General features: G+C 39.4%; 2 protein-coding genes across 5 annotated transcripts in view; one reads left to right on the plus strand and one right to left on the minus strand.

Moving 5' to 3' along the window:
- Positions 1-7,496, minus strand: part of mettl24 (methyltransferase like 24) — a 39,370-nt gene extending 31,874 nt beyond the window's left edge. For both annotated transcript variants that reach the window (XM_085246646.1, XM_085246645.1), the window contains exon 1: positions 6,588-7,496. In XM_085246646.1, coding sequence (XP_085102772.1) covers positions 6,588-6,929 — 342 coding nt within the window. In that variant the 5' untranslated portion in view covers positions 6,930-7,496. The remainder of the gene's footprint in view (positions 1-6,587) is intronic.
- A 4,170-nt stretch (positions 7,497-11,666) lies between these two features.
- slc22a16 (solute carrier family 22 member 16) lies at positions 11,667-23,791 on the plus strand. Of its 3 annotated transcripts, none has more exons than XR_014888711.1 (9): positions 11,667-11,801; positions 13,932-14,408; positions 15,292-15,409; positions 17,616-18,177; positions 19,510-19,637; positions 20,817-20,926; positions 21,293-21,392; positions 21,531-21,762; positions 23,069-23,791. XR_014888711.1 is itself a non-coding variant. In XM_085247893.1 (9 exons), the coding sequence occupies exons 1-9, from the start codon at positions 11,758-11,760 to the stop codon at positions 21,696-21,698; spliced, it is 1,605 nt and encodes a 534-aa protein (XP_085104019.1). In that variant the 5' UTR covers positions 11,667-11,757; the 3' UTR covers positions 21,699-23,791. The 3 variants fall into 3 exon arrangements, 2 of the variants coding, with proteins under 2 accessions (XP_085104019.1, XP_085104018.1); XM_085247893.1 differs by having other exon boundaries at positions 17,616-17,675; positions 17,778-18,177; positions 21,531-23,791; XM_085247892.1 differs by having other exon boundaries at positions 21,531-23,791.
- The last annotated feature ends 906 nt before the right edge of the window (positions 23,792-24,697 follow it).

Below are 24,697 nucleotides of genomic sequence, written 5' to 3' on the forward strand. Positions count from 1 at the left end.
TCTCACAGATGTAAATTGATTCATTTTGACTCAAGGCTACAGATAATGTGAATTAGATTTTGGAGCATTTGTCTTTAGATGTCATTTGAAGCTGGAGTTGGAGCAGTCCCATCACATAAAAAATGTTAAAAAAAAAACTAAACAAATGCAGTGGTTGAAAAAAAAACAAAACAAAACCCCAAGAGCCAAAAACCTCTGGAGACCTCACTCTATACTCTAAATTTACTTTTAAGGGAATCATAATGTATTTTGCATATATTCCTTTTGTTTTCTTTATAGTGCAGTAAAAATCAGGCAAGGGTAGCATGACCAATGTTTACTGTGATTCCACAAACATTATGTAGGTAGCAGGTAATGGATAATAACTGGACACGAGTAACTTGAGCTTAATATTATAATATAACATTTCTAACTAGGTAGACAGCTCGTTCTCTTTCTCTTGACAATGCTTTCTTTAAAGATATAACATATTTTGGGAACAACTTGAAAGAATGGCAAATAGCGTGATATTTAGAAAGCCTGTATGCCAATATCGTTCCCTACATGTTGTCGACAAATATGCAGTTTTCTACAAGACTGCAAGAAGCACAATAGCGACAACGACAACATCTGACTGCAGCCACAAGACGGCAGTAATGTAAAGGATGGATGCACATATTAATTGGCATGCGACAAGCTTTATGACAGGACTGTCTGAGATGAAAGGAGAGAGGTCAATTTGCTTTGGTACATTTTCACTTATATCTGTTTTTAGATTTGACAAGGCAAGCAGTGCCTGCCTTGCTTGTCCTGATGGAACACCACTGGTAAAATAGTCTAAAATGAAAAGAGAATCCATGGTTCATCTTTGCTTTTCACTAGTGATTTACTGTATTGAATAAAGCCTGTCTGTGGGCTTTGAGGTTCAGTGTGTTTGACATGTGATTGGCAGCCGACCTATCTACAAGTAATCTCTGAATAATGCTGCCACTGAATTCCCGAGTAAAAGCTTTACAGGTCGCAGACTCTCAAAATACATTCACAGTGTGAAATAGGACACTGTGGATATGGAAGGGAGACTTGAGAAGATAGCTATGAAGTGATTTCTGGTACAAGTAGCAATTTATGAATAGTACTCCATTTCTATATGAATTTTGATGATGATGATGATGATGATGTTTTAATATTAAGTGATGGCAAGGTTGGTTTTAGATTTTAGAGTTCATTACAGAGAGTAAATGCAGTAGTAACAATCAGTAATGTCTTTTTTTAACAGGAAGCAGTCAGACTGAGTAGAAAGTGTCCTTAAATTAAAGAAAGTTGCTCCAAGCACAGATTTCTTCCTCTTGCTTCATAGCAAAATTGTGGACTGAAACAACATCACTGTATTAAGATTGATCAGTATGATGCATGCTGTTGTTGCTGCTGAATTTAACTGCGTTTAAGCAGTAAATGATTACAAGTCAATACTTTGAAAAGCATAAGCTCTATTTAATGTTACATTTCAGTGTTATCCATTTTCCTCAGTGCCAGAAGTGTCTTTCTGTAACACAGCTGAAAACTTTCTTAAAACAATATTACTACAGATACACCTCTTAATTCTGAATGCTCTGCTACGCTCAGCTAAAGAATTTTAAACAACACAGTAATTTGTCTTTTCAGTTTATACAACCTCAAAACATCCAGGGGTCAGGGGATTAACATTTCTTTACAACATACTACATCTTTTTATGCTTTTTATAAAGATTATTTATCTAGAAGACTCTTGAGATGGACAATCTACATTGATTGTTGTATTGTTAGGTTTGCTGTACATTTGTAAATGTACATTTGTAAATGTACAGCAAAGACAGCACTGAAGTATTGATCACTGGTAGTGCAGGTGAGCTGTTAATACAAAAACCTGTTAGCATCACAAACCATACTGTACACAAAATTGGACAGGGCACTAAACTACTTCTTAGTCATGCAAAGCTTTAAAGATAACAAGATGTTTAGTCTTCACAACAGATGCAACAAAACTTTGATGCCCAACTCAGAAAAAGTTGATATCCGACCTGAGTGCTTCCTCTCGCCTTAACATCAGCATAAAAACTGTGTGCCAGAAACTTCATCATGCATGTGCATTGTGTAATTATATTATATGGACCATACAGGGAAAAATTGAGATTACATACAGACTCCTAATACTGACAATTTGTTGCACCACTACAACTGCTACACATCAGGATATATTGTTACCACTTTTTTTGTTGCAAACCTTTTAACCTTATTATGGCTACATTATACAATGATGGTATTTGTTACTATTATCCAGTTATGGCAGTGACGGCCCTTCCTCTCTAACCAATGGGAGGATAGTAGGTCAAAGCAGAATCCGCATAGAAAGAATAGTTGCTTAAATTAGCAGATATAATATGGTGACTTCTCGTGACTTTGCAAGTCGCCAGCATTTCAGCTTGGGAGATGGACCTGCGTTGGAGTGTGTAGGTTATATATTTTGTGTGTGCGTCACTGTGAGAAAAGGCCAGCAGTCTGTTTATTGCTGTTAAAGTCAGGGGGCTGAGTCACCAGAGCCCTGCTGTGTTTGCTCTCTTCTGTCTTTCTTTCTTTAGCCCTTTTCAAACATTGGATATGTAACATTGCTATCCCTGTAAATGTGTTAAATGTGACAGAATTCTGCCATTCAGACACTGGTTTGCCCGTGTTTCCCCGTCCACCCCCGCTGCTGTTGTTTTGACCAGCACATTTTATATGTGTCTATAATTTACCAACTCACCCCTCTGCTCCTTTCCCAGTGGGGAAGAAAGACTGCATGAGGTAAATGATTCAAGAAGACTCACGCGTGTGTGTGTGTGTGTGTGTGTGTGTGTGTGTGTGTGTGTGTGTGTGTGTTTTAACGTGGATGTGTGACAGCCAAGAGATTACATTTCCTTTAGATTGGTTATAAAAAAGACCCTGAGGCTCTAATTCACACTCATACCTGTACAGTTTATTAAGGGAGACAGAATGTGTCAGCAAGCGTCTGTTATTCAAGGTGGTAAAGTGTGGTACAGTAGCAACCTCTCCTGTGCTTTACCCTCTTGAATGAGTTTTAAAATGAGATTTGCCTTTTCTAATGACCTCTCACTTCATCTTGCTCAGAAAATGCCTCAAAGCTGAAAATCGTTAATGTCTGACATTTTCAAAGTGTAGCAAAGATGACAGATCAGCAAGTGCTGTGTTTATAAAGCTGTTGTACTTAAGTTGCTGGTGTGCAGTAGCAATATCATCGACCAAGCAGCTAATGTGAAAGAGAAAATATTGTATATGGATTTGTACAGACAGCTATACATTAGATCTGTGTATCATTAACCCCTAATTACTAAACACAGGCTTTATTTTGTTCTTCAATTATCTTTTACTTTTATTCGCTTTTGCTCAGAAGAACCTAAAAACTGTTAGGCCTTGTGCATTTTTGATTAAATGGATGACCACTACTTTATCCATCCATCTGGGAATCTATCCCAGGTATAACCTGATAACCTTTCAAACCTATCCTCTATTTACAAATTAACATCTTTTGGTAGGGGGATGAAGCCAGATTACTCAGAGAGGCACAGGACACAGAAACTCTTAAAAATTTGACCGGTGGATTTGAACCCTGACTTCCTTGCTATGAGGAAACTGTGCAGCCACCTACTTTGTTCAGTGCTTGAATATTTTGTGATCTAATGACTTGCTTCTTTATCATATATGTGCAATGAGAAGACCTGGAGACCACAATTACTGTAAAAGGCTTAAAATGTAGATAAGAGGGCCTTAAAGTGCGAACCAAAACTGCATATATAAGTATCTGCACTCAAACATTATTTTCTCTTGCAAACACAAAGCAATAGTTTTAAGTAAAATGAATCTGAAATCTATAAAATCAAAGATTTATTTATTCAAATAACTACAAATTTAGGATAATTTGCTTGGTATAAATGGAATGCATACCAGTCATGTCAATTTCATTTGACCTGATGTTTTACGTTGCACTTCTGTAACAACACTGCACGGAAAATTTACATGTAATCAAATAACTTCAAGTCAGCCATCTGGTAATAAACGTTATGTGACATGCTGAATTGTTTTGTCAAATGTTGTTTCCCTTCTCAAGACTCGTGTTCAGCTGTTGCTTGTAGCATTTTCAGCAGATCTGTTACAGATTTTTAGAATCTGAACACAACAACTGATACTCTAGTCTATTTGTATGGGGTTTATTAATGCACCTCAGTCTGAATACTGCCTCACGTACATGTTATCAATTGTCTGGTCAGAGCTGTTTAGTTTCATGAGTCATCTGTAACATAGATGCAGTCACATGCCCCTTCTTTTATGTAATTCGTGAAGATCATCCAGCCATATGAAGAGGTATAAAAGTACGATTATCTTTACTAATTATCAATTACCTTCACCGCAGCTCACAAGGAGGTAAAAGTGTGAATGAAACCAGTTGTGTTCATGGTAGGTGTAACACTTTCCACAATAGTGGCATTAATACCATCCATCTTCTTCTGCTTACCCAATTTAGCATCAGCTGGAGACTATCCCAACAGCCATAGGGTGCAAAGAAGAGTGCAGCTTGGTCAGATTGCCAGTTTGTTGCATGCCTAACACAGAGAGAGACAACCATTTGCACTCACATTCACACCTATGGGCATTTCAGAATAACTAATTAACCTAACCCCACTAAGTGCATGTCTTTGGAGTATGACAGGTAGCCAGAGTACCCACAAACAACATGCAAACGCCACACAGAAAGGCCCCAGGCTTTGTGCCACCGTGGTGCCTTAACTGATACCCAGATCTTTTAAATGGCATAGAAAGGTGGACTGGGATAAGGTCTACATGCTCTCATTTTTACAGTACCAGGAAATGCTGAACTGAACAAATCATTCAGTACATAAATTCCTAAATCAGTGAGCGCTTATAAAAGCACAATGCTTTACAAAGCCTCACCGGAAATTAGGTTTTAAAATGTAATTTTCCTTACGGCAGCCTGCAGCTTTTTATTTTATTTTATCTGAGTTGCATGAAGGGAGAAGGAGAAGAAAGCAGTATGCTAGTGAGACAGCAAGAGAGCGATGTTCAAGGAAAAGAGAGAACATAAGAGAAAGACAGGTTAGAGAAAGTGGAAGGCGGGTTTGAAGTTTTAAAGTGATTCAGACAGCAGAGATGAGGAAGCAAAACGGAGCATGAGAGGGACAAGGTAACATGACAGAGCAAAAGCGTTAACACACGTCTTCGAGATGAGAGGGAAAGGAAAGAAAAGCACAGTCTAGGTAGAGAGGAAGCGAGAGAGCTAAATAGCAGCAGCACATGACACAGAAAATTTTATCTGGGTACCTCCGGGGCATCTTAGGAGACAAATTTTATGTTAGAAATTAGGTGGAGTGAGCATATGGTGCTATGTAATATTGATGGTGCACAAGTGCCCATCTCAAGGCATGGAATGATAGCCCTGCAGTGATTTTTCACGGCATTTAAAACTCTTGTGCTGAGGCTTCTTTGTCTCTAGTTTAGGTCATTAAAGATTTAAAGACAGAAAAGCGAAGAAGCATTTATTATCCCAATGTAACAGAATGAGAAACTAAAGTAGGGTGGAAAGAGCTCACCGTGTGTGTGTGTGTGTGTTGCTGGTGGGAGGGTTGACAGAAATTGGCAGTGAAAGGGGAACAAAAGGAAGAATGATGGATGGGAAGATCAAATGACAACATGAAGGCAACGGCGGAGAGCAGAAATGAATCAAAGAGAAATGCATGAAGAGACAGCAGAGGGGAGGGAAGTGGAGGGTTGTAATAATGTAATGTAATGTAATGTGTAATGTAATGTAATGTGTATGTGTTAGTCCCCATAGGGAAATAGTTCCTCTGCATTTAACCCATTCACCCAGTGAAGCAGTGGGCAGCCACCAATGCAGCGCCCGGGGAGCAGTGTGTAGGGACGGTACCTTGCTCAGGGGTACCTCAGGGTAGCAGTTCAGTGGAGTTGAACCCCCGACCTTCCGATCATGGGGCCACCACTCTACCTACTGAGCTATCCCTGCCCTTGTTAAGCTGCTGCACTAACACACCCTTCGTGGGTCACAGGGTCAAGCTTCTGGAGTTCATGCATGTGTGTTTGAGTGTGTGTAAAGTAATGTTTGCTCCAGAAAAAAAAAAAAAAAAAGGGGCAGGGATAGCTCAGTAGGTAGCTATCCCTACACTTTAGAACACACAAATGAAGTGTTTCTTTGTTAGAGCTGACTGTCTTAGATTTGCAGCTGATGCACTAAGGGAGTGCTTGATTTGTCATTGTGTGCTAGGCCAACACTTGTCTCAGAAAAATAAATGCAGTCCTGTACTGCCAGAAATCTGAGTGGCAAACCCTCTCTTCTTTGACATCAAAGCATTTCAGAGGCACTCGTTGAACATGCATCAATTCTGCTGCCTGTTCTTCCATCATCACCCTTCTGGGATTTACCGAGCATTAACTCAGTAGTTCTTACTCAGTAAGAAACCACTGATCTAGGAATCAGATAAACCTGACAAAAATCTTAAACACAACAATTAAGAGCTAAGAAGTTGATGGTATATCAAACATACCTTTCTGTGTAGTTGCAGAGGCGGGCAGCATCGTGGTGAGGGGCCCTCTGTGTCTCCCTCAGTCTTCCTAACTAGACTGTCCTTCTTCAGTTTGTGAACATAAGAAATTCTCCTTTTAATGCTTTTGCCCAGCTCCTCTGCTTCTTCTGCAGACACCTGTTTCATTTTACTCTGTTCACCCCACTTTTGATTAGATTTAGTTGGACGTCTCAAAGCCAAGGGTGCTGAGGCACCCTGCCAACCTCTCTCCAGGTAAAGATGAATGCACACACACACAGCAGTGAACAGGATGCCCAAACGCAGCAGCAGTCCCAGAGTGAGTCGCTCTCTGCCCATATCCATCCACTGTTTTGTCCTCCCTGTCTCTCTGACTCACCCAAATCCAGTGTCTCAACTCAAGGTGTCAGTTTGATTGCTTTTTCTATCCCATTTTGGAAGTTCTCTTCCCCTTTGTCTCAAGGTTAAAATCCACCTTTACACCAACAGCGGTAAGTTAATGAAATGCAAACATTTCCACCGTTGCTCATAAACCAGCACACACGCACACATATTTGTGCTGCCTGCAAGGCTGTGAGGCTGTGTAAGTGCTGAGGCTTTGGAAGCTGAGCGTGAAGTGCAGAATATGCCACCCTCTTTGAAAACTTTGGAAACTCCCTCCTCACACTTGTAAGTCTCTTTCTTTCTCTCTCTTTTTTTAACCCAAACACACGCCCCTTTAATTTGCTTTCTTTTTCTTTCTGAGGTTCACATCACACTCACACACACAGACACACACACCACTCTGTTGTTCTTCCCCCTCCTTGGTGCTGCTTCATCCCGCCCAGCAGAATCTCATGTTACGGTGTAGCTCCAGTTATGGGCTGTGTCTCCAGCTCCATAACGGGTCCATGCAAGATTTCCTCTCAGCATCTGTTGGGCTCTCTCTGGAAACAGCAGCGACATTCATACACGAATGAAAGTTTAAGTATTTGTGAAAAGTCATTTGAGGTGCTCCAATGCAAACATTTTGTTAGAGTGATAAGTTTCTAAGAACTTTTTGTTTTTACTCATTTATTTGAAGTCATTACTCTTGAATTTTGTCTGTGTGCACATGTTCTAAAAAAAATACTATATCAATTCCTATATTTTTCTCTGTTATTGTACAAATTTAAGAAAATGTGTGGGTTTTTTCACATAAATTCCATGCTTCTCTCGATTCCTGATTTAATGAGGGCATATTTGATATTTTGGACAAGAAGAGAACATTCATCTGGTGTTTTCAAGCTTCCTTTTTTTGTCTTTTTTAGGGGTGGGGGAGGATTAGACCTTACAACAAAACTTGAGAATTAGAATTTGCTTGACGTGGCACTGCTAAATGTAAGAAGAGGCAGATAATAAGAGAGCTGATCTCCTACCTACTGTTTGGAATCAGTTACAGCCTTTTTGAGCCTACAAATAATTCTCTGCTGCCCCCCTTTGAAGTACAAACAACACTCCTCTAAATACCAGCTTCGGCACACAAGCCAATTACAGTGAATCAAATAAATTAGATCGGGAGAACCAGAGAGAATAAAGGATGTCGGGTACAGTAAGACGATCTCTGCTGCCACCTAGTGGTTAATTCTAAACAGCTGCATATGGAACTGATTACTGTTTCTTCTGTGTGATTACACATAAAAGCGTCCAGCTTTTACCTCAAAAGAAGTTGGAAAAACTCTAAATTTTAGACGTGTGTTTTGTATCAAACATGTAGCAAAACAATGTTTCTTTTGTGAGATGCAGGAGACTTCTCTCTCTCTCTCTCGCTCTCTCTCTGGAGACAGCATTATTCATATTGGAATGATTTGTCCAGATCTGGTCAAAATCAGCTGCCACGTGCAATGCGTTTGTTTCTGGCTGCCCCCCCCCCCCCCCCTTTTTTTTTTTTCATATCCTCCAACAAAACAGGGTCCAGAGAGACAGAGAGAGGCCGTTTAAGCTCTATCTACTCACATATACTTTAAAAGCAGTGTCTCAATATGGGGCCTGATATCACAGACCGATAGACCACCTGCTAATGAAGCAAAGGCAAAAATGCCTGCTGGATAAATTTGATAGCGGCAAGGCTTATAACCACACAGTAAGCTCTAAGAGGGCGAGAGTAAACCCAAAAGGGCTCATTTTGCTAATTATAGGTTACAAAAAAAAATCTAGAAATGAAAATCTCTTTTCATGGTTAGATAAGATAAACTGTCGAAGTTGCTTGCAAGTGGAATTTACTCCATGGTATTTTGTAAACAGCAGCTGGTCTGATATCTGCAGTGGCAAATACAGGTTTCCTAACACATAAAGCAGGAAAACTGGAACAAGCTGGACTAATACAGGTCAATCTGCACCATAAGATCAATGTGCTTCTTGTATTTTGGGAAACACACCGATGTCTGGATGAACTGCTGAAGTTTTGCACAGTGGGAAGTGGCCAGTTGTATCAGGAAGAGGTGAAGGTTACCGTGTGTTTACTTTCAACTGGGGTCCAAAATGACACACACACACACACACACACACACACACACACACACACACACACATAAGAATAACTTGATTGTTTTATAAGATTCAGGTCCTCAAAACACTGTAAGCACTGTAAATACATAATAAATAGCTGGCAAGGGTCTCAGCTCACTACTCTTGAGCCTTGTGAGATAATTGTGTAAATGGTCTAAGTTGCCTTGAAAAATGACACACCCCTATGTTACGTTTTTTCAACTCACGTGACTGCAGAATAAACGTATTGTTATAATAATATTGTTATAATAAGCTTGTAGTTAATGACCTTAAGTAATAATTCAACAGTTGGGATTTTTGTGTACATTTGTGTAGTCTCATCTAATATGTACACATTGCACAATCAAGATTAACTGGATCATCAAATAAAATAAAAAAATAATAATAATAATAAAATAATAATAATGATCTTAATGTATATTTTTAGCTTTTTATTTACAACAACGGTAACATGCTCACATACTGGTTTAATAATAAGCATTAAAAGGATCAATATGTTACAAGGTTACACATCTGAGGCAATAAAATAAACCTGTTTGACCTTTTTTCCACACCTCAATAAATGATTGCACAGCAACCAGTGGCAAAGATAAGCACCTTCTACCCCGAGAGACCGCATGATATACATATGCATACATACAGAAAAAGCTGTGAAAGTTAGCAACACTTCAAAAACTGGGATAAACGATCAAACCTATTAACTGGACTGACATAGATGTAAGAATATAAGATATAGTTGCTTATATTCCACACCATATTAACGCCATACAGCCTCACTTAGATGTGGAAGACGATTTATAGCTGACCATCTGTTTGTGTCATAAAATCTTACCCTTTTACATAAAACAAACACATTTGTGAAATGCAATTGACACAAATGCAACATGCAGTCTTGCTAGTAATGTGTCAATTACTTTTTAATGTCTAAATGTTAAACCTGATGACTTTCAAAGCAGACCTGCAGTTAATTTCACGGTAACACGCTGTTTAACAAATTGCCACAGTCAGCATGTACAACCTATTTCAATGATCCTTCTCCCGTTTTATTTCCCAGATGAGAAGGTGGAGTGAAAGCAAGTCAGTGTGATGGCAAAAGCAAACGCTGTTTAGTTTATAGTTTGTATTCGTATTCCTGCTGAATCCAGCCAAGACAAGATGCAGTGAGTCAATACAAACACAACGGCTGAACGTATCAATCATTAATCAAAGGATTCGTTAGGAGCACTTGGAGAAGCAGAGACACAGAACGGGCTTTTAAGTTCTAAATGTGGGTCTTGCACAGACGTGAATAACCTGTGATCTCACCCCACAAAAATGTGGTGAAGAAGATTAAATGCATTCATTAAATGTTTTTTTAGTCGCTCAAACTAAAATCAAATAAAATGCACACTTTCACAGAAGTAAGGACTTGGTCTGTAATCCATTGCTGCGTATACAAACACTACCCAGGCCAGCTATGTGTTTATGGTTACAGCTGTTTTGCTTGTTTTAATTCGAAGCAAACTATACATTTTGGAAGTTTGGATAGTTTATTAGAGCCATGTGAGGATGCTACTTTGGAGTCTGGGCATTTCTAGTTATTTCTTACTTCTTAAAATGTTAAATGCTTACTTAAATAAGCAATTAAAATAGCCATTGTTGCTGTTGCCACAATTTTGAGTGAGCTAGCCAAATAGAAAGAGGGAATGATTGCTGGTGCAGAGACAGGACCTTGAGATTATTATGAACCCAGCAGCTCATTACTGCTTTGCTTAAACTGTAAACACCAGGCACATTTAGAGTAACTAGTTGTTTCAGTGGCCGCTTGTTTATGTTGACCCTGATAGGGGTTAAACTTTACACGTGGACGTTATGCAAGGATAACCAGTTAACAACAGAATAAACAGATCTAATACTTCTACACATCACATCACACTGCATCACAAGATCTTCAGTTTGCAGATAGGTATAGTCACAGGTGTATCAAAGCAAACAACTCTCATCACTACTTCACTTTGTATCAAAATGTGAAAAAAAGCCCTTGGATACATCATAGGTGCCATTTCCACAACAAAAAGTTCAAATTAGACTGATAAAACTAATGTAATCAAAGAGGTGATGTCATCAAACAAATGTTAAGTCATCATACAGACCTTTAAGTTTCCAAAACGTCATCATCATCACCAGTGATTTTCCCAGCTCATTTGGGGGTTTTAAGTGAATCTGAAGTTGGAAAGACACCAGTCTATTTATTAAAACCACCCAGTCACGTGTTACCAATTATGAAGACGCAATTCTGGAAAAGTGTTGTGCTGACTTTTTCATATTAGTATCGCTGAGGTGTTGCACTCTGTAGAGAGCATGTGTCCAGATTTGAGGGCGGCTCGCTTAGTTTAAAAATAAAAATTAAAAAGATTTGGGGCAGTTGTCTATTTCATTATATCTGGGAAGAGAAGAGAGGGCGTTTTTTTTTAACACCAGCGTCTCGCTTATAAGGTAGTTGCCCCAGGAGCTCGAGTCTGTCAATAGCCGTGTGTATGTGTCTGCCCCTCCCACCCTGCTTTCGTGAAGGCCTCTGTTCATTATTTGGTGCTGATCCGCTCAGGAGCTGCTGCCCGCCAGGGAGAGACGCACCGGGAGCCACCGCACACAAACGCGCCGTCAGAAAATGTCTGTGGAGAAAGTATTCGACGAGCTCGGACATTTCAAAAGGTACCGTGAGGATTGGCATGTTTTCTCTATAGTCAGTTGAAACTTTACATTTTCTTTATTCTTTATTCGAGTGGGGGGAATTTTGTGGTAGGAGGCACCAACTTTAGAACCGTAAATATTACACATCCCACTTCACATTGCTATTTTGAAAACAAACACTATTGAAAGTGGGAGATGACGTAATTTGTTTTACAGCAATGATACGGTATTTTTTTTTTTTTATCTATACAGATATATCCATGTTTCAAAAGGGGGTGGACATTCGCTTAGAGAAACTTTTGTCACCTCTTTGTAATTTTGAAAAATAACTAATTACAGTTAGAAATGGGCCTGTGTATCTTTAGGAGACACATGGTTAATGTATTTAAACTATAAAGTTTATATATTCGTTTTTAGTAGGCTTTTTCAAAATGACTTAATAAACACACCTAGAATAATTTCTTTCTGTGCGGGTTGGTTTTACCTGACTACCTCTCCATCAGTCAAGTTGTTTTCCCACTTTTTAACCTAAAAACGTTTAGGGTTTTATTAAAAAGCTGGTAAAAAAGTTTTACCTTTCCACACAGGTTGGGTACACTGCTAAAATCGCGAGTCACCATTAATTTCTTTATATTTTGAAGATGGAGGAGCAAGGGTTGGATTGAAAATCAGTAAAAAAAAAAAAAAAGGCAGCCAGTGTCCAAAGAAGAACATGGATAGATTTTCAGAAAGCCCAGACAACTATTGCACGAAGTCACTTTAAAAATGACAAGAAAGTCTGACTCCTTGGAAGAAAACCGAGGCATGAGGGGTGTCTCAAGATGCTGTCTATGATATGTCCAGTGTTGGGAAGGTTACTTTTAAAATGTATTCCATTACAGATTACAGAATACATGCCCCAAAATGTATTCTGTAACGTATTCCGTTACGTTACTCAATGAGAGTAACGTATTCTGAATACTTTGGATTACTTAATATATTATCATGCTGGTTCATCAAGCGAGGGAGGGAGAAAAAGGAAAAGTACGAGCTGTCATCGAGCAAAAACAGGAGCTGAAGCATGTAAATATAATAATAACCACTGCAGCCAAGAAGAGTGCCTGAAGAGCCCAGTTGTAAGTAAGCTATTAAGACTTGACTGCACACCGTGTTCCTCTGAAAACAATAAGTTCCGTTGGTCCGTTGGTTCCGTTGGTCATCGAGCAAAAACAGGAGCTGAAGCATGTAAATATAATAATAACCACTGCAGTCAAGAAGAGTGCCTGAAGAGCCCAGTTGTAAGTAAGCTATTAAGACTTGACTGCACACCGTGTTCCTCTGAAAACAATAAGTTCCGTTGGAGCAGCCTTTCAACGCCTCTCTCTGTCTCTCGCAAGCAAAGTTGACCCACACAACAAAGTAAAGCTATTTTTCGGCTAAGAGCCCGACACAGAACCCACCATATTAGCCAGAGGTCCCTTTACTATGGTTCGGAGCCGCAGACCTTCAGTAACAGTAATAAATCACACAGCAATAGTACATTCACGTAGTTGTAAACAGCATGATAATATATTAAGTAATCCAAAGTATTCAGAATACGTTACTCTCATTGAGTAATGTAACGGAATACGAATACATTTTGGGGCATGTATTCTGTATTCTGTAATATGTCTGTGAAGGTTCTCAGTCATCCAGGTCATCGTAGTCAAAGGAGCTTGCAAAGAAAAGCGTCTGGACTTCTTTAAGTTGCTTGAAGACGTTTCACCTCTCATCCGAGAAGCTTCTTCAGTTCTCCCTCTGTGGGGGGTCACTCCCACTAGGTTTATATCTGGGACTCTCCACCATTTGACCTTAGAACTAAAGAAGCTTCTCAGATGAGAGGTGAAACGTCTTCAAGCAACTTAAAGAAGTCCAGACGCTTGTATTTTAAATACGTAACGGCGGTACATGTATTCCGTTACTCCCCAACACTGGATATAGACTTGTTTTCTGAATAAATTACTACATTCAAAGCAATTGTCTTGAAACGATAATGCTGTTGGATACCTGGAAATGTCTTTTAGATTCCATTAAAAGTTGAACTATTAAGGTTGCCTTTGTAGAAGTTTTTTGTTTTTGTGGTGATACTGTAAAATCACCACAATAATTTTCCTGTATTCTCCTTCTGTCCAGATTTCAGGCATGTCTGTACTTTGCAGCAGTCTTCCAGGCCATAGCTTGTGGAATCCACTACCTGGCCTCAGTTTTTCTGGTGGAAACTCCAATTTTTGTGTCTAGCGTGCCCGGCAACATCACCGACGTTCTGTATGGTAACGTGACGGCAAGCAGCCTGGAAGAAATCTTACCAGTCTTCAAATCAGGTAGTGGACCACTGGTGGTGAAGACAGCAGAAGGAGAACAGTGGGAGCTAAGCCGGTGCCGCTGCACCCTTCGCATCAACCCAACACACTTTTCGTATGACTTCGATGGCAACAAAACAGTGAAAGAATGTACAGGGAACTTTGTTTATGACCACACCGAAGTTTACCAAAGCATTGTGACCGACTGGGACTTGGTATGTGATAAAGAGTGGCTGGCCAAGCTGTGCCAGCCCACATTCATGCTCGGGGTGCTGATTGGAGCGCTGGTGTTTGGGGACGTTGCTGACAGGTAAGCAGGGGCTGCTGTAAGATGAGGTCAAGGTTATTTTCAGGCAACATGTAGAGTCAAAGACAGGGGTTAAATGTTACCATGTGACACTTTTTGAGTTAAGTTTTAAACAGGAAGGGCTGTCCTGGCATAGACTATATGTTTAAAAAAAAAAAAGGAACTTGCCAAAGTAGTTGTAATTCATGTAGTTGTAATTTCAGGATGTATGGCTTCACATTAGGTCAAGAAGGTAGTGGAAAGAAATTATTATAGTGAAAATGAGGCAGGACAAGTGAAAGCATAGTTGATGTAGATTGGGGGAAAAAGAAGTGGAAGGTAATGACTGGAGCAGAATGCAAAGCCAGATTTGAGTGGTTAGCATTTACATGTGCAGGGGTGGCTGTAGCTCAGGAGGTAGCGCAGGTCACCTACTAATCGAAAGATTGGTGGTACGATCCATGGTTGCTCCAGTCTGTTTGCCAAATATCCTCTGGCAAGAAACTAAACCCCAGTTGCTCTCCGAATGCGAATTCGTTTGATTGTTAGATAGAAAGCACTTGAGCAAAAAAGTGAAAAAAATGCTTGCATGAATGGGCGAATGAGGCTTGTTATATAAAGAGCTTCGGGAGAGTAGAAAAGCACTATATAAGAATCAGGCCATTTACCATTTACAGCAGTAAATTTTAGCAGAAAGCAGTCAGTCTTCTCCGTAACTTCATGCACAAGTATCATATTCCTGTCAAGCACTCCTGTCGAAATGATTTAAAACCACGTGCGACTGTGACAACTTTATAAGCCCCTTTTAATCGATTCCTTAACTGAATATACAAGCTCTTTTCTCTTCCTTTATTGGTCTGCTTGTCTCTGTAATTCTTTTTCACATAGTTTTCTTTCTCTCCACCAGAGTTGGGCGTGTGAAGATTCTGATGCTCACCAGCGTTTGTCAGTTTGGGTTCGGAGTAGCTGTAGCATTCTCCGGAAACTACTATTTCTTTGTGGTGCTCCGCTTTCTCCTTGCTATGGTGGGTACGGTTGTGAATGGTTACGTACCTGTGCGTGCGTGTGTTTTATAAAAAGCCAACGTGGGACAAGAGAAGTGGCATATTTGCAATGTTCTTCTTGCAAACAGCCACCAGTGGATGTTTCTCAGCTAAACAACCTCTTGTCCAGTCCCTAATGTTCTCAGGTAATATACTTGAATACACCCCCTGTAGGCATATTGCAGCTAAGCCAACATGCAAACCAAAAATACTCCTTAAATATGTAATTTAAGGAAATGTGACACAAACAGTGACAAACAGGTTTAGTTTCTGTCTTTATATTTAAACATGGGTTTGTTTGCTTTAGATGCAGATTATTTCATATCTGCTTAAACTAACACCCCTAAGGAAGGCGGTCTGTATGGTTACAAGTCCACATGTCAGTACATTAGCAGTGGTAGGGCAGCTACAGCTGTTGTTTTTCACATAGAGTCAGGCCCTTGTACACTGATACTGCACAGCTACACTATGAAACCACACGGCAAACCTACAAAGACATATCCCCAAATCATTACTATGAACTATAAATTTGTTGTATGCTGGTACTGTGTACAACAAGAGCATGCAGTCAGTTTCTCTTTGTTCATAAGTTCATAAGGTTGAACACAAAGGATATACTTCAGGTTTACTAGCATGATCATAACCTTATATTTAAAGTCTGAGGAACATAAGTTTTAAAAGACTAATACAGATATTTGCTGATTTAAAAATCTGATATTCCAATATATCGACCGATATTTTCCAAAACAGATTTCCCTAACATTTGTTATGTGTAGTTATTTGCTTATTTGTTTATACTCTGTCCGACTCTGTTGGGATTAGCTGGTTGTTGGGCGTTTCAAACACGGTTGCCAGCAGGGAAGCTGCAGAGTGCCATCTTGTGGACAAATTATGGTACTGTGCAAAAGTCTCAAGCCACCTCTCACTCAGCATTTGCAGCTGTTTATTGAAACATGAGCTAACATACAAGGAAATACAATAAATAGGACAGATTCTGCAAAGGTCTAACAAGTTTTTAGGGAATATTTGGTATGACCACCTTTATTCTTTGACAGACCCTGAACTCTCACTTTTTAGTAATTTCTTTAAGTTGTCTACAGGTATAGTTCTCCATGCAGCGTGAAGGACATTCAAAGCTCTTCTATGTATGTTGGCTGTCTTATGTTCTGTTCTCTATCAAGATGATCCCATAGCACTCTGGGGAAGCCAATCCACGACTAATAGTGTTCCACTGTGATTTTTTTTTCTGTCCAGGTGTAAATGGGTTTAGGATTATTGCCAATATGAAAAATGAAGTGCAATTACATTATTTCCTAACGGTATTGCATGGTGGATCAAAATCTGATGGTGTTCAAATATCCATCAATTTTGACAAGATCCCCAACATCACTGGTTGAAACGCCACCCCAAACCACGACACTGTGTTTTAAAGATGGCTGCAGACAGTCGCTATTGTACCACTGAACTGACATCCTCTGTAAATATTGATGATGACTTAAACCAAAAAATTTAAATTTCGATTCATTACTCCATAAGATCTGTTCCCACTCAAATTCAGTTCAAGTCTTCTATAATTTGGCATACCTCTGCCTTTTCTCCCATTTCCCTTTCATAAGAATGCCTTCTTGACAGCCACCTTTCCACTCAGACCGTTTCTGGTGAGGCTGTAACCAACAGTAAATGGATCAACTGATTGACCAGATCTATCTTTCAGATCTTTGCTGTCTTTTCCCCCCAGTTTATCCCTGAATGATTCATAGGTCAGTGTTAAGTGGCTTAACAAACAAAGAAACAAAAACCACAAACCTCCCAAAGACAAATTAAACAAAAGCAAAAAATTTCAGCCACCAGGTCAGGTAAAAAGTCTGGACTGAAAATGAGTGAAAAAGCAGCCAATGTCCAAAGAAAAACTTCAGAAGGCCTGTTTCTCAAGTGCACTTTAAAAATCTTAAGAAAGTCTAGCTCCTTGGAAACCAAATATTAAGAAATGATGGATGACTCAAGACTTTTGCACAGTACTATATACAACATCAACATCTGTAACATGTTAGAAGGGCATTTTGTCCATCTCTTATTTTATTTTTTTACATTTTCATTTCTTGGCCACTTTATCTGTTTTCTGTGGAAAACTGCTATTAAACTGCTATTAAAATGACTAGTTCCTATTTCTCATCTTTGCTTTTGACAGGTGTCTAGTGGCTATCTGGTGGTGGTCTTTGTCTATGTAACAGAGTTCACTGGCAACAAGGTACGCACATGGACATCGATGCATGTGCATGCAGCCTTTGCTGTTGGCGTCATGATGGTGGCTCTGACTGGTTACCTGGTGCGGGTGTGGTGGATCTACCAGATAGTCCTCTCCGTATGCACCGCACCTTTCTTGCTCTTTTGCTGGAAGTTTCCCGAGACTCCCTTTTACTTGATGGCCAAGGGCCGCTATGAGGAAACTGAGAAACTGCTGAATGTGATTGCCCGCGTCAACGGCCTTGAATGCAGGCTGAAAGCTGAGGATCTCCTGGAGCCAGGGAAGAGAGAAGATGGCAAAAGTCTGCTGAAGGGAGACACAGACGAGCAGTCATCCAAGCCTGAGAAGAAGCTGACCATCGTGGACCTGTTTGGCAGCTGGAGGATGGCCGGTCGTACATGCACAGTGTGGGCCATCTGGTTCATCGGCAGTCTGGGCTACTACGTCTTCTCTCTGGGCTCAGTAAATCTGGGAGGAAACCAGTATGTTAACCTCTTCCTTGCTGGTAAGTGATTGTCACATGAGTGTGAATTTGGTACTGAGATTGCAAAACTATAAACATGTATTTAATATTGTGATCATATTGGCACTTTTTTTTTTTTTTACCTTTGGTGTCAGATGTAGAATAGTGTCTCTGCTTCTTACTCTACTTCAGAGTGTTTCCAGTGAGTCTGGAGATGATTTAGTTCACCTGTTTAATCTAAAAACAACTCTTGCTACTTCTAAGTTGAGCAGAACCTTATGTGGAAATTTCAAACACAGTAAAAATGATATGTTCCTCTACTTTGCTTTGTTTAGTGCTCTGTATATGTAACCGAGAGTGAAATCAGACTGCGAGGACTCAACAAAAATAGCAGCGCTCCATCTTTAAGCTAAATGGCTTCCTCGTGGTTTTCTGTCTGATTGAGAAAATAGGATTTACAGTCTAACAAACATCTTTTAGTTGAACTGATATAGTGTTCATGTAATGCTATTTGAAAACACGGGATTTTATTTAACCTTTGACTCAGGACAGAGGAGGTGGAGCCTGGACAAAACAAAAGGTTAATAGGGAGAAGAGACATCCTCCTGGGGGATGTAACAGTACGATCACTTAATTATAAAATAAGTTTGCAGAATTTATTACTAGCTGTGACTTAGGTAGGTAGGTAGATTATTAATCCCACAAGGGAAATTGTTGACATTAGATAAGAGTAAAGATTGTGGCAGATAACCAAATGTGTAACCAAGTCGACCAAGAAAAAGTCCACTTACCTCCATCTTTACCTAGAGGTCGAGTAGAAGAATATTTCTGCCACCTCTCCCTTAAAACTGTCATGAGTCTAGAAGCATGATTGGATAATGATGTTGTTTGGCTTGTTTTTGGGTTTTTTATTGGGGTTTTTTTGCATTTCACAACTCTCCAGTAGATTTCCATTCAGGACAGTAAACTTGAAGGTTTTTTTCAGATTTGACTGTTGATTCTTAACATGCAGATTGGATGTCTAGGTCATCACTGAAATTGAGGTTAACATCAAAATGACTGCTGAAATGTGTTTCAGGATGACTGCTTAGAAATATAATTGTAAATTATGTTAATTCAAGTCACAAAGTAATTGTTTTAAATGAATTGTCTTGTATCTTCACGCTCAACGGAAAGTGTATTTTTAATCTTGATCATTTAATTGCCAGAGGAATATTTAGTGAGTGATCCCCATTTACTTCCATTAGAGGCACAGTGAAGAGCATATCTGGGAGGCAGCTTTTCAGATGGTTATTTAGGTCCTCCAGATAGAATGTCACTGTCAGTGCCAGTGATAACCCCTGACAGAGAGCGGCTGTGGTTGGTTGTTTCCAGGTGCAGTGGAGCTCCCCTCTTATCTGGTTGGCTGTTTTGCAATGGATCGGATTGGAAGGAAGAAGACGTGTGCCCCATCTCTGCTCCTGGCTGCGGTCGCCTGTTTTCTCGTTATTGTGGTACCTGCTGTACGTACAGAGATGCACCCTACCCCCACCCCCACCCCCCACCACCAAAAAAAAGTTCAGCTGTTCACAGAAATCTGCAGTCATCTTTAGGTGCAAGTGTCAGAGTTCAACAGTACCAGCCCAGTGACAAGGCGATAAATCAGACAGTCCAAACTGTACAAGTACATGTACTTTAAGAAACTCTCTCTAACATGTGTTAAGTTCTGAGGCAACTTTGCAATCCTAAGCTATACCGCCATGTCTTTTTTGGAGGGAAGAGGCTTCGTCTTGGTAACTCTTACAAATGAGCCATGCTTGTAATCCTGCATCCTAACTGCATGTGGAGCTTTACACATGTGACAGTGATGCTACTGCTTACAAGATAGAATAAATATAGCATAGAGTTACTTAAAGTACTTGTACTCTAATGAACTCGACTGTTATTGCGATGTATTTTGTGATCACTGACCAGTACTAATGAGATCCGACACTTGAAGCTCCCAACATGTGTTCTGAGCTCTGACCCAAATTAGCACTGTTCATGGATGAGCTGGCAAACAGCTGGTACTTCATTTTTAAATAAATATGACCTTTGATCTTAGGAGCCACGCAAACAGTGAAAGATGGAAAAAAAATAGCAGCATGCAACCCTGCTGACACGGCAGTAGCGACCCTTTTACTCACACCTGTTCATTCCAGCTGTCATGAATCCAGTTGCAGTCTCATTAAGTTCCAGTTTGTTTCCAGCACTTCTTAATAGAAACCACACGATAGCTTGGCTGTATACAGTTTATACACTGCTTTGTAGTCAATGGGAATTAATAATCAAATACATTTCATTTTACATTCAAGCTTATTCTTCACTTAGTTACCATATATTAACATGTATGTTTTTATGGATGTTTTAAGTCAAGGGCATGTTTGACACACAATCAGAACTTGTCAGAGAGTATAATAATGAATTAAATTATAGTGACTGACAGAGCAACACTTATTAAGTTCGTTAAGTCTCTGATGAGCAAGGGCAATCAGGTGTACAAGTACTTAAGTACAAGTACTTACTTGTGCTTTCTTGAGTTTTTAAAAGTAGTATATGCACCTGGAATTTAGTTTTGTTATTTGGTGCTACGTGATTAAAGCTAAATTGAATTGAAATCTTTGTCTTTCTCTTTGTTTTTCTTTCTCTCTTCATTTCTACAGGACATAGAGATCCTAACTATTGTTCTGAGTATGATAGGAAAGTTTGCTATTGCAATTGCCTTTGGTCTCATCTACCTCTACACCTGCGAGCTTTACCCGACTATCATCAGGTAAGCACGCTAAAGAGTTTTGTTTTTGTTTTAAGGGTTTGCTAAAACTGCTAAAACTATTATTTTTTTCATATTGCAAAAACTAAAGAACTCTTTATACGTGAAACAGAAAATTCATGCATTCATATACAACCATAATTTCAGGTTAAAGTTGATTTGATTTGGAAATCATTGCATTCTGTTCTTGAGAGCTTTACTGGAATAGGGGTTTGTACTTTGCTGCTATATTAAGGGCAAAGTTTCATGTTTGAATCTTCCACTTTAGAACTAGCTAGACCTGTGAACTAAATTTAAAAACTGAAATCAATGTAATATTCCGACTTTTAATTAATTCTAACAGAGGGAGTAATGCTGCTCTTCCTCCAGGTCTTTGGCAGTAGGTAGTGGCAGTATGATGTGCCGTGTCGGCAGTGTGGTGGCCCCTTTCTGTGTCTACCTGGCTGACATCTGGATCTACCTACCTCAGGTATAGAAATGCATTTAATGTTTTAGCTGTCAACTTCCATTTGTTCTCATTTATCATAGTTTATTTCTAAGTTTACCCTGGCAGCACTGCTAAATTAAAAAATTTCCCCCCTTTTTCTCAATCACAACCTGTGTTTAGCTTATTGTAGGAATCCTGGCATTAATTTTTGGAGTACTCGCACTGTTTCTGCCTGAGACCCTTGGCAAACCTCTGACAACCACCTTGGAAGAGGCTGAATCTCTGGGACGTAAGCCCAGCAAGATGAACGACAGACTGGAGCTGAACCAGCATGGAGCAAAAGCTTGAGCCGTACACTTCAGGGAACACAGAGATCTACACACAAGGAGACAAGCTGTGGAAGAGAGACGAGGTAACAACAGTTAAATACCTGGAAACAAAAACGACATAGATTAATAGGATGGTTGGAAAAAAGTGAAAAACAAGAAAAGATACGTTTTTATGATAACTTGTGAAGTGACTTTTTTGTTGACATTTTGTTCTGTAAAGTGACCAACAGCTTGATATTTTAGGAGGCCTGAGAACTTCCTCACAATCTTCTGCTCTATCATGTAAACACCACAAAACAATGAAAATCATGTGCCATGTGTGGTAATTTGTGAAAGCATACTTTGAGTCTTTTTTGTAGTTTCGATCATAATTTCTATTACTGATTTTAACTTTGTACTTAAAAATTTTTTCAAAATTTCTTGGAACACAGCTACAAATAAGACAGACATGACAGACAATAGAAAGACTTTATTTATTTTTAAATCAAATGAAGTTTTTGTAGTTATAGGCAGAACAAAAGCAGATTTTTATGTTAGGTCGTCAGGTGTTTCTTGCCCTGTTGGGCTTCTTTCAAGCAGTGTTTCAGCGGGTATCCTCCTGCTCTTACCACAGTGTTTATATTACCGACAAGAAGTGATGACCAAAACTATTAAAATCAGACTCCAGCTGTACTGAACCAAGTCATCCTTTAAAACAAAGTTATCAAAGCTAAACTGCTGCACATTTTTTGGCATCTCCGACCATCTGACCAGATCATGGCAGTGCCTTGGTTATTTTATACCATAATAAATCGTATGTCGTGTATCTAGAATGTATTATTCTAATATTAAATAAGTGCCTTCAACTTGCCTTTTAAGGCTTTCTTTTAATCTCAGGACATCAGTTTTGCTGTGAATCTATCACTGGATTTATCCTCAACTGCCTCTTGTTAAAGATCAAATATTTAAAGGTAACAAAAGAGCAAAGTTTTGCACACCATTGTTAGACCTTTATTAGTTCTTCTTCTTCCTATTATTGTGACCTTTATTAAAGGTTAATGAATTTTCTAATTACCCATAAACATTACGGCGATCACAATAACAGTGTGCAGGAGTTTTTTAATTGCTCATCTTGTCTAAGATGCCATTGCTGAGCTTTACTATGCCTTTGTTATCTAATCTGTGTGCATGTGTGGGTATAACTGAGTAGAACAGTCAAGTTAAGATTTTTTTTTATATGCGCTTATATGCAATCAGACGCTAGGCAGATTAAGAAAAGAAGCATAATAGTACCTTATAGAGTCTTCAAGAGTCAAATATGATCTCCAGATGTTTGGACCAAATACAGGGATGGACCACAACACTGTGGAGATGTACTGTATATACCTGATTTCCAATATTATGTTACAGTTATGGTGCATTAATCCAAAGGAGAAAAAGAACAGCGGCTGGTGTTCTAAAACTGGTGACTGGTCTGCAATCAACAGTATGGACTTTTCCATTAATAGCATCCTCGTCTTATTTTGATTTACAATAAATATGCAGAGGATTGACACTGGGGTTTATGGCTTTTTCATTCTGTTCATATGAACTGGCTTTAGTTAGCACAGTTTTACAGTGATACAGAAAGAGACTTTATAAACCTCGGTAAAGGAGCAAGTGAATTCCTTCCATTTGTCAATAAGGAAAGTTTGAACTTGGTGCTGGAAATGCAAAAATAATACAGCAGGTCTGAGGATACGGTGCCTATATACATTAACAGCTTTGTGTTTGATGGTGAAGGGGAAGTCCCACAGCCACAGTGACATTCCCATCGCCATTACCGAATACATAAAGGTCCTCTGTGTTCAACTTTTCAGGAGAAAACTACCAGTTTTTATGTGTGTGTGCTTATGTGTATGGAAAAGTACTAAACATGAGTTCTTCTAACGTGAACTTCCAGTTCTGGCGTGATACTGGTGCCTCAAATAGAGTGGGGGCTATTACTGGGCTAAATGGAGCGAGTAAGGATGTAAGGATGTTGTTATCAATCTGCTTCATGTAAGTGATTATCTCCTGTTGTTGACGATGTGCCAAAATTCTGAAAATGTAATGAATGTTTGTGGATATTTCCAAAAACATTTTGTCACTCAAATTTTTCAAGATTTAAATAAAAAAACATTTGAGTATTACAATGAGTGATGACTATTTACGCTTTATTGAGTGCACCTTGCTAGTATTCGGTTGGAGCACCTGTTGTGTTCAGAACAGCTTTAGTTATTTGTGGCATATATTCAACAAGGTGCTGGAAATATTCACACATTCACATTGTGCTCATAAAGCAGTGGTAAGATGTGGCATTTAAACACTGTTCAGGTCCCAGAATACGGCAAGAAAATGTCCCACACCCCATTTAAACACCATCTGTGGCCTGAACCATTGATATAAGTCGGTATAGATCATGATGGTTTTCATGATGTTTACGTCCTAGCATAAATGTCTGAGCAGAATTCAAGATATCGGGCAACATTCTTCCAATATCCTGTTGAATTGTAGCCACAGTTTCCTGCTCTTAGCTCAAAGGAGTGGCACCTGGTGTGGCTGCTTTAGGCCATCTGCTTCAAGATTTGACATGCCAGAATAAATACTCTTGTGCATACAGAGCTGCATGCTAGGTATGTATAGTAACTCATGCCCCGAGTTACACAGTTACTTAGCTTGAAGTGGTATGGCCATTCTCTTCTGACCTCCGACATCAGCATGGCATTGTCACCCAGAGAAATGCTGCCAAGTGGATATTTTCCATTTTCTTCTGACTCTACTCTGTTAACCCTGTGGTGGTGTGGGAAAAATCCCAAAACATCATGGTACCAACAACATGCCTCAACGTCCCCAAAATTACCTTTCTGTCTTTAAGGGCCACTTTTTTTTAAAGTGGTCAGTGAGTGAATGCCCTCTCTTAAACAAAGGTTCTTGGAAAAAATGCCTACATATTATATATATACATATAGTTAGCAATTCCCCGAATGGAGTCACCATAATAAGTCTGTAAAAAGTACG

The sequence above is a fragment of the Mchenga conophoros genome, linkage group LG15, assembly GCF_057382185.1.
Source record: "Mchenga conophoros isolate Kocher_MC1m ecotype Shallow Benthic linkage group LG15, M_conophoros_male_GT1.1, whole genome shotgun sequence".
Taxonomy (NCBI): domain Eukaryota; kingdom Metazoa; phylum Chordata; class Actinopteri; order Cichliformes; family Cichlidae; genus Mchenga; species Mchenga conophoros.

Bases quoted from the DNA above. Each gene is read 5' to 3' on its own strand.
- slc22a16 (XM_085247892.1), top strand. From the start codon at position 11,758: ATGTCTGTGGAGAAAGTATTCGACGAGCTCGGACATTTCAAAAG. The intron at 11,802-13,931 runs GTACCGTGAGGA...CCTTCTGTCCAG, and splicing joins GAGCTCGGACATTTCAAAAG to ATTTCAGGCATGTCTGTACT. The intron at 19,638-20,816 runs GTACGTACAGAG...TCATTTCTACAG, and splicing joins TCGTTATTGTGGTACCTGCT to GACATAGAGATCCTAACTAT.